We start from the raw sequence: 14,130 nt of genomic DNA, 5'->3' as shown, positions 1-14,130 counted from the left end.
CCGGACTTCCTGGTCATCGGAACCCTCCCTTCACTGTTTCCCTTTGCAAAGGGAGATCTCAGGGTGGTGGTCTCGGACTGGGCTGTGAGCACAGTCCTTGCACCCTGTCCCCTCGCCAAAACTTGGGCTCTGCTGTCCCTGCACTTTGCAGTCTCAGTAAAGCTCATTCCCAGGGAGGCTGAGCCAGCTCAGCCCTCGCTGCTGCCGTGAACTCAGGTCACTTCACAGAGATTTGCATCGCTGGGGACCCGGCTGGGCGCACACGCGCTTGAGCACAGCTCCAGGTGCTGCTTTCCAAATCTCAGAGCCACCAGCACGTGGGAGGGGGTTAATGGGCACTTGGCAAAAGCACTTGGAGCAAAAGCACCGGATGTATCAGATCTAGGGGGGGTGGACTGGGTGAGAAGGTGACAGCTGGGAGACTGACTTCGGGTGTTGCTCCTCCTGGCTCTAGAGCCTGGGGAAGCAGGTAGAGGAGAAGCCTTACAAGGAGCAACTGTGGTTATTTGGTCTGTTCATCCTCGAAAAGAGGGGCCTGAGGTCAGAGCTCACTGAGGTCTGCAGCTTCCTCCCGAAGGGCAGCTGAGGGGCAGCTCCCGTCTCTGCTCTCTGTGAGCAGTGACAGGACCCAAGGGAATGGCACTGTCTGTCTGTCCTGTGCTGAGACCCTCTGGGCATCCAGGAGCTGTGGCCAGGCTAGAGCAGGGCCAGTGTGTCAGCCCTGACCCCTGCCTGCCCTGTCTGCTCTGATAACCAGGCTGAGATCCATTTCCCTGTTCTATTGCCAGACAAAATACTCTTATAAGGGGGAGAGGACCTGAGGGAACAGCTGGAGCTGTGTCACGGAAGGTTTAGGCTGGATATTAGGAAAAGGTTCTTTCCCCAGAGGGTGGTTGGGCACTGAACAGGCTCCCCAGGGCAGTGGTCACAGCCCCAAGGCTGCCAGAGCTCAAGGGGTGTTTGGACAACACTCTCAGGCACATTGTGGTATTTTGGGGTTGTCCTGTGGACAGGAGATGGACTGGGTGATCTCTGTGGATCCCTTCCAGCTCAGGAGATTCCATGATTCTTCTGGTGGTGAGGCTGGAAAGGTGTGGTGTTGTGAGTGAGCAGTCAGCTCTGGGGAGGATTCACCCCCTAACAAGGAGCTCAGCACCAGTGCTGAACAGGCAACATGGTGCCATCCCTGCCCCTGCAGTTCAGTGAGCAGTGTCTCTCCAGCCTTGGGATCTCTCCTGTCTCCTGGATTGGGGCCTCTCCAGCCAGGATGTTGGTGTCTGAATGTTGCCTTGGAGTGGCTGAGCTTGGCTCCCTGCTCCTGGGAGGCAGCACAAAGACACAAGGATGTGACTGACTGAGGGAAATAAGAGCTTTGCAAAAGCTTAAGTGAGCTTGGTCAGGTTATGGATCTTGATCCCTTCAGGAGTCAGTAGCTTTTCTTAGCACACCTGAAAACGCTTTGGCTTTTGTTCTGGATAAAGTTGGGATTTTCCTTGAGGAACCCAGTTGTGTTAGGAAACTTCCAAGTAGCCTCTGTAACCCAGGCTTGGGAGCAGTGTGTCCGTGGGCAGTGGTGGTTGGTCCATAGGCACGTGGCTGTGAGAGCTGTGCCTGGCCAGTGGCGTGGGGCAGTGCTGGCCTCGCATGGGCCCTGCCCTGGCACAGCCAACATGGGGCTGCCTTGGCAGCAGAAGTCCTGGCTGATTACTTTGGGAGCTATAGAGTAGATGAGCCGTGTGTGAGCATCATTCTGGACCTCAGACCTTCCTGACTTCCTCCTCTGCTCTCACAGCAAAGCTCTCAGAGGCGTCTGATCTGATCCAGCTGCATCTCCTGGGTCAGTGATCTGATTTGCCATGGTGATTCCCAGTGTTTTGCCATGTCCCTGAGCTCACCAACCTCAGGACCCCCTTCTCTTGCTCACCAGTTTGACATCACTGTGTCACACATGACCTTCATTTATCCTTGTTTACACTGTTGGTAGCCCAGAGTCCCCTTTAGGTCACTGTTACATATATGCCTGTGAGCTGGTTCCTCTGCTCTGTCCACACGCCTCAGGAGTCTGGGTGACTCCTGCTGCAAATCTCTGCCCATTTCATGGCCATGCCAGCTGCTCTCTAAACTGGAAGGCACTAATCAGATCCTGGGGTTTGGGGCTCCTGCTATGGCTTCCTCCCCTTTGACTCGTCCCTTTGCCAGGCCATGTAATAATCCTGTGTGGGCTGCTGTGAACATCCTTAGAGTGAATTTAGTGCAGCACTGACTCTTCTGTCATTCACTTGTGTTAATGCTCTCATTGGAAAAAAAACCCAACCCTTTTACATGGGCCAGCACGAGTGTCCTGTTCTTCAGTGATCTCCAAGCACAAAGTGACTGCTCTGCAATTAATTACTGTAGGATTTTAGTAGGGCACATTCTTAGGAAAGGTTTTCCAGCTATTGCAGAAGGTCAAAGGGTCGAGTTGGCATCCAGGGGGCTGCAGGGATGTTCCTGCCCTGCTCTGGGTGCCCCTGTGGCCATGGAGCTGTGTCCACATGGCGATGGGTGCTCCTTCAGCTCCAGCAGTTACAAAGCAGCTGCTTGCAGGTAGGCAGGATGGAGGTTTTCAGCTTGGATGTGAGTGACCAGCTAATACTGGTCTTTCAACCCGTTCTAAGGAGAGGGTGACTGTGTTCCTGCTGCCTGATGGCTTGGCTGCATCTGCTCACTGCTTCCCCTTACAGCCCATGTTCAGGGGACATCCAAAGGCACCAGGACATACTGGTTCCATACTGGTTTATGTCTGGTTGTTCAGTGTAGCTTAGACTGCCTCCCAAACTGGTGCAACCCTGAAAAGGGTGAGTCTGTAGCTCTCATTTCATAGAAACACAGAATGGTTTGGGTTGGAAGGAAACCTCAAAGATTATCCAGTTCCATTCCCCCGCCATGGGAACCTTCCACTAGACCAGGTTGCTCCAAGCCCTGTCCTACTTGGCCTTGTTGTGGAGAGCTGAACTGCAGCAACATCAGCCATCAGACACTGGAGTTGGAGTTGATCTCCAACAAGTGTCAGCCTTGTGTGGTTCTGCACAAGCCTCCCCTGTGTCTGTGCTCCCCAGGGGCTTTTGGGGCCCCTTCCCTTACCATGAGTGGATGATGGAGTGGCTCTGGGGCAGAGCCTCCCTTGGCACTGAGGATGGTGTCTGTAGGGCTCTGGATGTATTTGTTAGGAGTTGTGCTCCATGGGCTGTGGAGATGAAGGAGGAAGGAAAATACTCTTGGGTTTTGACAGCCCTGTGTGTCTCTTTTGCCTGTGCTCAGGGAGGCTGTTGACTGCAGGACCTCCTGTTCCTCATTCTGCACGGGGTTCCTGGTGACTTGGAGAAGTGCAAGTGAGGTCACTAAGTGCTGCAGTTGGGAAAAATATGCAATGTACTCTGAGAAAAATGCTGAAAGGATTGAAAACACTCCAACGTGTCTTAAAGTGGTCATTACATGTCTGTCTGTCTGGGTGTTGTAAGGACTTTGATTTTGAGAGGGCTGATACAGGTCCCAGGCTCCATGAGCAGGGTGCTCCTATTCCTTTTTTTCTGTTGATACTGACCTGGAGCATAAACTGCTTTTTGGTCTCTGTGTGGCCTGCCAAGCTCTCAGAGTGTAGTGTGGGTGTTGCGGAGTAAGAGGGAATTCCCAGCAACTTCAATCTTTTCTTGGGCTTTCTCTCTGCCCAGCTGTGAGCTCTCACATGGATCCCCAGGGAAAACTAATTTCCATGGTCTCTCCCCTCAGAAAATCCATCCTGGTATGTGCCAGGAGGTCTTGATGGGATGTGGCTTTGCCAGGGCTTCATCTGTGCTTCATGGTGAGAGTCATCTGTCTGAATCCCCAGGGTGTTGTTTAAACTGTGTGGAGGCACCTGCTGCCTCCCCATGGTGGAGGGAGGAGAATAAGCAGCAAAAGGGCTTGGACTCCTCATGAGGCAGGTGAGCTTCTCCCAGCAGCACCTTTTTCACCTCCAGCCGACTTACAGGCAGCTCAGGGGAAGGTGTCCCCAGCACTGAGCTCTTGGGTTGGGCAGATGAGCCCTGATGTTCAGCACAAACCTTTTCCTTCACTGCTGCTGTTGCTGTAAGGGGGGAAAAAATGTGTCATGGAGGCAAAGGGGAGCAGCTGGTTCCAAACCATGGAGTATGCTCCAGGGTGCCCTGGCTGTGGAGCAGGGAGTGCTGGGAAGAGGCTTCCCCTCAAAATCAGGCCTGGGGAGTCCTAGAGATAGGGTCTGTCAGCTGTCGTGTTTGGAAAGGGATGGGGGACCCGGAGAAGGTGTAGCCTTCCTGAGGTGGGATCTGACACAGGTGGGCACAGGGGCAAAAGGGGCTGGGGGGCTCCCACATGGTGCAGGGTTCAGGGGCTGGCAGGGAGGTGCTGCTGGATGTTTCTGCCCTCCAAGGTCAAGCCCTCTTCCTGGTGCAGGCGAAAAAAACAGGCTTTGGAGAGAAACAATCTGTGCCCTTTTAAGGCAATCCAAAGGCTGGGACTGGAAGGACCGGGATGGGAGGGAGGGATTTGGCACGGTGGGAAGCCCAGTCTTCAGGGCCTTTGAAAAAGAGACTTACAGGCTGCTGTTATCACACCCCAAACACAGCTCTTGGCATCTCTGGAGCCAGCACAGCCTCTCCAGCCCCTGCCTGTGGCACTCCCCCTCCACAGCTCCATCTGTCTGTCCCACTCTGAGACCCTCTGGGCATCCAGGAGCTGAGGCTGGGCTAGAGCAGGGCCCTGACCCCTGCCCTGCCTGCCCCAAAAACCAGGCTGAGATCCATTTCCCTGTTCTATTGCCTGACAAATGCTCTTACACAGGGAAGAGGATCCGAGGGAACAGCTGGAGATGTGTCAGGGAGGTTTTGGTTGGAGATCAGAAAAAGGTTCTTCCCTCAGAGGGTGGTTGGGCACTGAACAGACTCCCCAGGGCAGTGGTCACGGCCCCAAGGCTGCCAGAGCTCAAGGAGTGTTTGGACAATGCTCTCAGGGACAGGGTGGGATTTTGGAGTTGTCCTGTGGACAGGAGCTGGACTGGATGATCCTTGTGGATCCCTTTCAGCTCAGGAGATTCTGTGAAGAGCTCAGTTTTCCCATATCCCTGTGCCTTTGAGCAGAGGGTTTGTGGAGCTTTGTGCTCCCCCATCTCTCTGCCTGATGTTTATACAGCCCCCACTCCTGGTGTGTTTAGCACCCACCTCCCCAGCTGGGAGAGCCGCTGGCTCAGCCTCTGGGTGGGTAACTGGAGACCCAGGGATGGAGCATCAGCTACCAAGGTGACCCAGGGGTTTGGGTCTGCTGCAGGAAGAGGGCTTGAAGGCTCTCAGTGTGCTCCAGCAGACCCAAGCCCCCTTCCTCATGACCACACAGCTGAGCCAAGGGGGCTGATGAGATCCTGCACACGTGGTGGGCTGGCACGGGGTGTACTGGAAAAATGGTCTTTGGTTTTGGGGACATTTTCCTGCTGCTTTAGCTGTTCAGGAGTCAGGAAGCACATGGCTATGGGAAGGTGACTTCTGCTGCTTGTCCCCACATGGGAACGGGATGGAGAATTACAGAGGTGTAACTACATGGAGAGAGGCCCCTGAAAACCTCCCAAGCTGCAGCTTGTGCCCTTTGACCTTTCGTGCATCATTGGGCTCCACCAAAAAGTGTTTTATTGTCTTTGTAGCAGTCTCAGGTTGCTTTTAGATCCTCTTTAGCTTCCTGGTTTTTGGGGTTATCTGCAAATTTGCAGCTCAAGGGGCCTCTTGGTCGTGTCTCATCAGACACAGTTCAGGAAAGAGAAACAGAAGCATTTATATCCTGCCAAGGAGCTGGATGGTAGCTGAGGCTGGTGCTCAGGTCTTTGCACCTGTGCTGTGTCCCTGATTTCTGATTTTCCAGCCTCTGTGACTGTGCCTGCAGCCCTGGAGGAGGCTGAGCTGTCCAAGCCCCCTGTTTGGTGGTGTCAGGGGTCAGTCCCTCCTATCTGGGCAACCCTGACTGTACCCCTGCCCTGTGGTGGCTGAGATGGAAGAGTTGGTCAGGGAGGAGAGGCTGGCACTGTTTCCAGAGGGGGTGACAGCTCTCACTCTCCAGCACCAGGGCTGGGATCTGAGGAGGTGTCGGGGCCGTGAGTACCCCTGTAAGTGCTGTGTCCCAGCATTGTTCCACTTCCTCCCTTTCCCTGGCACTGAAAGGAGCTGTGAGGTCCCACAGCTTCCAGGACAAAAGAATTTCTGCTGCTCTTGGCTGGCAGGACCAGTGGTCCCTGGGAGGCAGCTGGGTGCTGTAGTGATGGGTCCCATGGGCATCCTGAGTTCTGCTAATCCTGCAGAACTGTGAGTCTGTGCACACCCCAAACATCTGTGGGGGATCTCTGCACATGTCAGTGTGGGAAAGCTGCTGGAGCTCCAGCTGGGGGGTGTCTGCTCCTACTGCCCCATCCCTGCTCCTGCCTGACCTCCCCCCCGACCCTGTTCCTGCCTGTGCTTTCCCTGCAGGATGCCAAACTGGGGAGGAGGAAAGAAGTGTGGGGTCTGCCAGAAGGCCGTGTACTTTGCTGAGGAGGTGCAATGTGAAGGCAACAGCTTCCACAAGTCCTGCTTCTTGTGCAGTGAGTACCAGCCCCTTCTCTCACCCCCCACTGCTCCCTTTCCTGGCTCTCTGCTGGCTGGGAGCCCTGTCATGTCCTGTTTATGGGCTGGGTAAGTGCTCCTTAGGATTCCTCTGCAAACAGACGTGCTGTGGGAGCTGTGTGGCAGGGGCTCCCCTTCCCTCCAGACTTGGAAGTTACTTCTGCTGATCATCCCAGGACACCACAGGCTGTCCAAGCTGTCGGGGCTGACCCCTGCCAGCACCCACACAAAGATTTAGGCTGTCCCTACCCCAGGGAAAGGCCAGGCTGGGTCCTCTAGTCTGTCTCCAGATGTTAAGGATTAGAGCATGAGACAGGGACTCTCCCAACAGTGGTGGCAGGATGTGATGCTGGCTTTAGTCTTCTAAGTGGCCTTTGCCACACCAAAAAGGTGGTTGAGCCTTGGGACCTGGTTTGGGCTCTTCACCTGTGTCCCAGGAGACGATGGGAAGGAGATGTGATCCTATCCTGCTGATGGACAGCCTCCTGAGAAGTGTCAAAGCATCACCCCCAGCCTGCCTGCAAATCTGCTAATGCTGAGGGTGTCTCTGTTGTCTGTTTGGACCCAAGTGTCACCTCCAGGGAAGTGCAGAGGAACAGGATCTGGCTGTGGGTGACTCAGTGCTGAGCTCCCTTCCTCCTGTGCTCTTTGGGATCCTACAAGTGCTGCTGGTTTCCTGCTGCAATCCCCCAGACACCCTTCCCCTCCCTTTGGGGATACCAAGGCCAGTAGTGTTACAGTGCAGCTCCATAAACCTGGGGCATTTGCATCCAGAGGGGCTGCAGGACCTTTGAATGGAAAGATGAGCACTGTCCTCAGCCTGTGTTACCAGATTTCTGCCCCCTGCCCTTGAAGACTATCATGTACCAGAACTGGTGATTCTCCTGTGCTCACATGAGGTGGGGCTTGGAGCAACCAGCTCTAGTGGAAGGTGTCCCTGCCCATGGCAGGGGTTGGAAGGTCCCTTCCAACCCAAACCATTCTGTGATTCTATGGGCAGGAGCACACACGTTGCCTGTGTCCACTGATGGCTCCTCAGCACATTTCACCTGCCACAGAACAGCAGAAGTGCATCTTCAGAGCTGCCCTTGCAGAAGATCCTTACTCAGGTTTAATGTTTTCTCAGCTGGTCCCAGTACCCTGGTCTCACTCTCACCATTCTGTCACAGCAGGGAGCACAGACAGGATCTTTTCCTTATGGGCAGCAGGCAGAGCTGGGATCTGTAAACAGGCCCACTCTAGGACCAGTCTCAGTAGAGCTATTGCACAGGGAAATACCAGTGCCCTCATGGGATGATTGATCCCTGCCATGGTCCTGTGTCCACCTGGCCCAGCTCCTGGTTACTTCTTGGCCATCCTGCCTGGGATGCAGCACACACAGCTGAATCCAGATGTGAGAGAGAGGCTGTCACTGTGTCTCTGCTCCCTGCACAGTGTGGAGGGCGGCCAGTGCTGGCTGGCAGCTCTCAGATGTGGGAGTTTCCAGGCTGGAAATTTGCTTTGGCTGGGAGGACTGAGCAGGGGAGTCATGGAGAGGTTTTCCCTGGCAGGGAGGCGGTGGCAGCTGAGTCCTTATTGCAGCTGTTCTGCAGAAGGAAGTCCTGTTTCTTCGGAAAGAAGATAAGGAGGGTGGGCAGTGTTACCCTCACCCCCTGTGCTCACAGCTGGTTTGCCAGGGAAAGCTGCTGCCATGAGATGCTGGCACCCAGAGAGCAGGGCAGGCCTCCAAGAGCCATGAAATGAGGCTAAAGGTATTGCTTGCTTCCCTACATGGCCAAAGTAGGGAAAAAGGTCATCCAATATCTGCTCCTAGAGCAAGTCCCCAGGGAGTGGTCCTGAGCTCGGGGCTCCTGTCCCTGTGTTTTGCAGATGTACATAATCACACTGCACATGTGCCCAGCAGCTCTGCCTGTCCCAGCTGTGGGCTGCCCAGCTCAGGCCATGGCTCATGTGCCAGCCCACCGTGGTGCCCACTGTTCCCAGCCCTGTGCCACAGGCTCTGGGTGGTGCCCCCGAGCTCCTGCATTCCCAGCCTGTTCCCCAGTGCTGCATTTGGGCCTCATCAGGGAACTCAAAACATTGGCTTTAGGGGGAAATAACAGATACTTTGACCCAAGCTGCCAAGAAAATCATCAAAAAGGAGCCAAACCTACCACAGTGCATTAGAGCTGGAGATGGGCTCAGGGAGTGACTTGGTGATTGACTCCTGGCCTCGATCCAGCTGACGGGGTAGTACAGCAGAAATGTGCTGTAATGAGCCTGCTTGGCCTTGGAAAGCAGAGGCAGCTGTTTAATTGTTTTGTGGAGCGACTCAGCTGCTCTTAGAAAAACAAAGGGTCCTTAACTCCATGAGTGCAGCTCACTGGAATTTCTGCAATGCAGAAACCCGGGAGCTGGGGAAAGAATTTTTTCTGCTGCCCCTCAAAGCTCTGTGATGAGCACAGATGAGGAACTGTGAAAGCTTAGGTTGGAGCTCCAGATCCACTGAGGTGTCACTGAGATCATTCACTACCACCCCGGGACAAAGCTCACAACAAAGCTCTTTGAATGTGCCAGTAAAAGTTCCCAAATTCCCCTCCCGAGGGTCTGCCTGGACACAGTGTAGCTCCAGGGTAATGCAGAAACCCCAACAGCAGCCCAGCAGCTTGGCAGCAGTGGGAGCAGTTCAGCAGGGCTGCTCTTTCCCAACAGGGGCGCTGGATCCATCCAGCTCCTGCTGTGGTGGGAGCGCACTGCCAGGAGAGGATCCAGCCAGATCCTCCTTAGATGGCAGGAGATGGTTCCCTGTCCACTTCCTTCTCCCAGCACAGCTCCCGGGGCCCTGGAAGAGAAGCACCATATTTAGCCATGGGGCCGAGGAAGGGCTGGGCAGCCCTTCAGTGCTGTGGTTTGTGCTCCAAGGGCGGAGCTCCTGTGTTTGCATTCCTGCGATAGTGGTTGAGGCAAAGAAAGTGTTCTGCTGGCCAAGAGGCTGCTGGAAGCCTCCACATTTAACATGTGTGGCAGCTGCAACCGGATCTGTTTGGGGCTGGCTGCCAGTGCTGTGGACTCTGCCCCAGGTGCTGGGATCCTGCATGGGGCATGGAAACACTGGGGATCACTGGAGTTGGGGTGCTGCTCACCTCCCGCTCCGTCCCGTGTTCCAGGAAGGGTTTGGAAGCTGACGTGGCAGCTGTGACAGAGCTGGGACAGGAGTTGGTACTTCCAGTACCTTAAGGGGGCTTGTGAAAAACAGGCAGAGTGACTTTTTTACACAGGCAGATAGTGATAGGCCAGGGAAGGATGGTTTTGAACTGAAAGAGGAGAGATTTAGATCAGATATAAGGGAGAAATTGTTTCCTGTGAGTGTGGGGAGGCCCTGGCACAGGTTGCCCAGAGAAGCTGTGGCTGCCCCATCCCTGGAAGTGTCCAAGGCCAGGTTGGACAGGGCTTGGAGCAACCTGGGCTAGTGGAAGGTGTCCCTGCCCATGGCAGGGGTTTGGAATTGGATACTCTGGGTCCCTTCTGACCCAAACTGTTCTGTGATTCTATGATTCTAAAAATCAGGAGAAAGCCTGAGCCCAGCACCAAGCTGAAACTCTGGATAGGCTTAGGAGGGACCCTGAGCCTGGCTGCTTTCTCCTCCTGTCCCATCTTACATCCCACATTGACCCCCAGGGCTCCAACACCCAGCTGAAGTAGTGTTCATTCCCTGAGACCACCCTACACACCCCCTCAAACCAGGGCACAGACCAGGGGTGACATCTTGCACAAGCCCTTCCATCGTCTCGGAGTATGGAGAGGTGACTGTGCACAAGGTGCACAGCCCCTTACAGCTCCTTGGGTGTGGTGGTGGCCACAGGCCTGCTGTTAGTCCCTCTGAACATCAGGAAAAATGCATTTGCTAACATTTCTTTGCCCTGAGTGCTTCTTGCTGTGTATTTGCAGTGGACGAACTGTGGGGCCAGGACATCCACCCCTGGGCTTGGGAATGCTGCAGTGATTTGTAGGGAAAATTCAGGAGACCAGCATCCAAAGGGTTAACAGAGCTTTCTCTTGGTATCAACCTCTTGGCTTTGGCGGTTGCTTCCTTTTAAAGCCAGACAATGTTCTTGTTGTGATCCTTATCTCTGGTGGTTTGCATTCACTCCCTGCAACTGGATCCTGTCTAGGGTTTCCTTGCTCCTTGAAAGCTTAGCTGTGCTATCCCTGTGAGGACTTGTTTTGCCCAGCTAATTAGTGAGCTCTGGATGAGCAGGCTGATGGCACACCCTCCTTTCTTTTCTAGTGGTCTGTAAGAAGAACTTGGACAGCACCACTGTTGCTGTGCATGGAGAGGAGATCTACTGCAAGTCCTGCTATGGGAAGAAGTATGGCCCCAAGGGCTATGGATACGGGATGGGAGCAGGGACCCTGAGCACTGACAAGGGCGAGTCTCTGGGAATCAAATATGAAGAGTGAGTCTGAGTCTTGTTTTTGAAACTGGGGCTGTTGTGGGCACCTTCTTCCCCATGTCTGTCTGTGCTGCTTGGCTGTGCAGCCCGTGCTGAGCTCCCAGCAGTATCCAGCTGGAGCTGTGGGCTGCCCTGCCTTTCTGCTCCTCAGGGGAAATCCACTGAACCCTGTTTGCCAGGTGAGATGGGGCTTGACAGGACACGTCCCAGTTGCCTGAGCACCCTGCCCACCCCCTCCCAGCACACAGCCCTCAGGCTGAACTTTCCATGGCACTCAACACATTGTGCATAAAAGCTCCAGGCCCTTCAAAACTGGGCTGGGATTTGGGATCCCATAGCTCTTCCCTCTCCATCCTGCCTATGCATCCCTAACCATGAGCTTCCTCCCTCCAACAGGGGCCAGCCCCACCGACCCCCCAACCCCAACGCAGCCAGGATGGCCCAGAAGGTGGGAGGATCTGATGGGTGCCCTCGCTGTGGCCAAGCTGTGTATGCAGCTGAGAAAGTGATTGGAGCTGGGAAGGTAAGATGGGGGGTGGAGTGGACGTGGCACAAGTTGCTGTGTGGCAGGGAGACCTTCAGAGAGGGTCTTGACCTGACCCACAGGCTGCTGCCAGCTGGGCTGCCAGAGCCTCTGGCCAGGGCTGACTTTGGGGTCTGGTGGCCACACTCACCTGGAAGCCTGGCACCAAAAGGAGATCTTGACATGTCTGGACACCAGGTTCCCCAGGCTGCAGTGCTCTCACAGACTTGTAGATGGGAGAGAAATAAATTCAGTATTGAATTCGGAGCCCTCCTCAGCAGAGGTCACTGTGGATGTCCCTGCTGCAGATGTGTTGGGAGGACGAGCAGTGCTGTGGGCCATGGTCACTTCACTAACTGAAGAAGTGCATCATCCAGGGATCCTTCTCCACCCTCTGCCCCAGGCTGGGATGCTGCAGCCTGAGTTCAGGGCAGGGAGTAAATTCTCGTGGTCAGTGCTGCCCATAGGCAGGGTGGTTGGAGATGTGGGCATGGGCTCAGGACATCTCCCTTGGGCCGCTCTGGTGGTGGACTGGGTCAGCTCAGGGTCGGATGTGAAGGACACTGTAACAGCTCTGGTACTTCCTCTGTCAAATTCATCACTTCATCAGGGTCCTTTGCATCCTGAGCTGTGGCCTTGTCACATCACTGGTGGGTGATCCTGCTGTGCTCTGTCCTCCTGGGGCCTCTGTGCTTGTCCTCTGTCCCCAGAGCAAGGAGAGGAGGCATCTGGTCACAGAAAGGGCCTCCCAGCATCATCATCGCCCAGCTGGCAGTGCAGGGACCTGTGATGGACGTGTTGAGGGTCAGTCCAGGGTCAGAAGCCAAACTTACCCTTAAAACAATGATCTGGGCTTCCTGGTCAGCTTCTGGCCTCAATGTTTATTGGGAACCAAAGTTGGTGAAGCAATTAGACTCAAGCAACCCCAGAGAGGATTCCAGAGCATGTATTTCATGTGCTAATGTTTGCTGGATGACTCCATCTGCTACCTCCTCCTCCTCCAGCCCCCTAATTTCACATTTTTTTCCAAAAAAGGTTTCGTGTTTTCCAGAGTGTTTATTTAAATTCCTCCGTGAGCAGCTCTGGCTACTCAAGGGCCTGCCCCAAGACTGTGAGCTAATTTATCTCCAGGGGACTGCTGGAACTGTGTGTGGGGGGTTATTTTTAAACACTGTCTGTTTTTTGCATTCTTCCTGTCCCTTTGCTGCCTTCCTTGGAGCTGTGGTTGTGTGGGGGCAGGTTTCCCAACCCTGCTGCCACCCCCAGGCTAACATCCAGCAGCCACGGGTCTCAGCTGGGTAACTGGGGGGGAATTATCATGCTGGTTCAGGAGGACAATCCCCAAAGGGGGAGAGGATTGCTCCTTAAAAATTATTGTACAAATTATTGTACAAATTACTTCTGTGAGTGGGGGCAAAAGGTCTCCAAAACCAGATCAACACGGGAGCAGTGACCCTGGTGTTTCCTTTCTGTATCTTCCCATTGGGGCTGGGAGGTCAGAGCTTTCAGAGAAAAGCTTTTATCCCATTGAGAGCTCTTTGCCAGCAACTTCAGGTCAGAAATAGAGAAGTGAGCCCATTGGTAGCCAAAGCCTGCTGCTCTGTCCCTGGCTGTTGTCTGACCAGGCTCTGCTCCTGTCCCACAGTCCTGGCACAAGTCCTGCTTCCGCTGTGCCAAATGTGGCAAAAGCCTGGAGTCCACCACGCTGGCAGACAAAGATGGGGAGATCTATTGTAAAGGTGAGTCCCACCTTTTTTGCTGGCTTGTCCTGGGCTCTGAAGGGCAGTGGCAGGGGATGAAAACCCCTGTGCAGGGACCCAGGATGGGATGGAAGTTGGGGAGGTTGCGGCCCTGGCAGCTGCATATGGGGACTGGCTGTGCTGACTGGCCATGGAGCCAGGGAGTTTCCTGCTGGGCCTGTGGCCTCCCTGTTTGCCCAACAAATATGGCAAACCCTGTCCTGTTTAGGCAGTGCCTGCTCCGGGAGGAGGACCTGCCCATGTGCCAGCCTTACCTGTCTCTCCTTTCCATCCTCTGCAGGTTGTTACGCCAAGAACTTCGGTCCCAAGGGCTTTGGCTTTGGGCAGGGCGCCGGGGCACTCGTCCACTCGCAGTGAGGCACCAGGAGCCGGCTCTGTGCTCGCCCAGGGCTTGTCCAAACCAGTCTGTGCTGCCCGACCCTTCCCACGCCCGCCGTGAGCATCCTCACCGTCATCCAGAGCCACCCGCTGCTTCTCCCTGCCCGCCCTGACCCAGCCCTCCCTGGAGCCAGGGCAGTCCCAGCACTGCCCCACCGGGTCCTGCTGGGGCGGGTGCTGGTCTGGGGGCTGCTCACCCCCACCTCAGCGAGGCCCCTGTGCCCGAAACGTTCTGCTCCGTGTGTCCCACCCCGGGATGAGTGCTCGTCCTGCCGGGATGTGTGCTTGTCCTGCCGGGATGAGCGCTCAGCTGCACTGTGCCGCGTCACCAAGCAAGCAATAAACATCCAGAACATCAAAGCTGACCCAGGCCTGACCTTGCCAGAGAGTTTATTTCC

The 14,130-nt window shown here is 55.0% G+C and overlaps 1 protein-coding gene across 1 annotated transcript; it reads left to right on the top strand.

Moving 5' to 3' along the window:
• The first annotated feature begins 6,475 nt into the window (after positions 1 to 6,475).
• CSRP1 (cysteine and glycine rich protein 1) lies at positions 6,476 to 13,904 on the top strand. Its single transcript, XM_008929708.3, has 5 exons — positions 6,476 to 6,616; positions 10,906 to 11,074; positions 11,468 to 11,594; positions 13,240 to 13,333; positions 13,635 to 13,904. The coding sequence occupies exons 1-5, from the start codon at positions 6,505 to 6,507 to the stop codon at positions 13,709 to 13,711; spliced, it is 579 nt and encodes a 192-aa protein (XP_008927956.1). The 5' UTR covers positions 6,476 to 6,504; the 3' UTR covers positions 13,712 to 13,904.
• The last annotated feature ends 226 nt before the right edge of the window (positions 13,905 to 14,130 follow it).

This window comes from Manacus vitellinus, unplaced genomic scaffold, assembly GCF_001715985.3.
Source record: "Manacus vitellinus isolate BGI_N305 unplaced genomic scaffold, ASM171598v3 scaffold_47_pilon, whole genome shotgun sequence".
Classification (NCBI taxonomy): Eukaryota; Metazoa; Chordata; class Aves; order Passeriformes; family Pipridae; genus Manacus; species Manacus vitellinus.
This window is presented reverse-complemented; position numbering and strand designations above follow the sequence as displayed.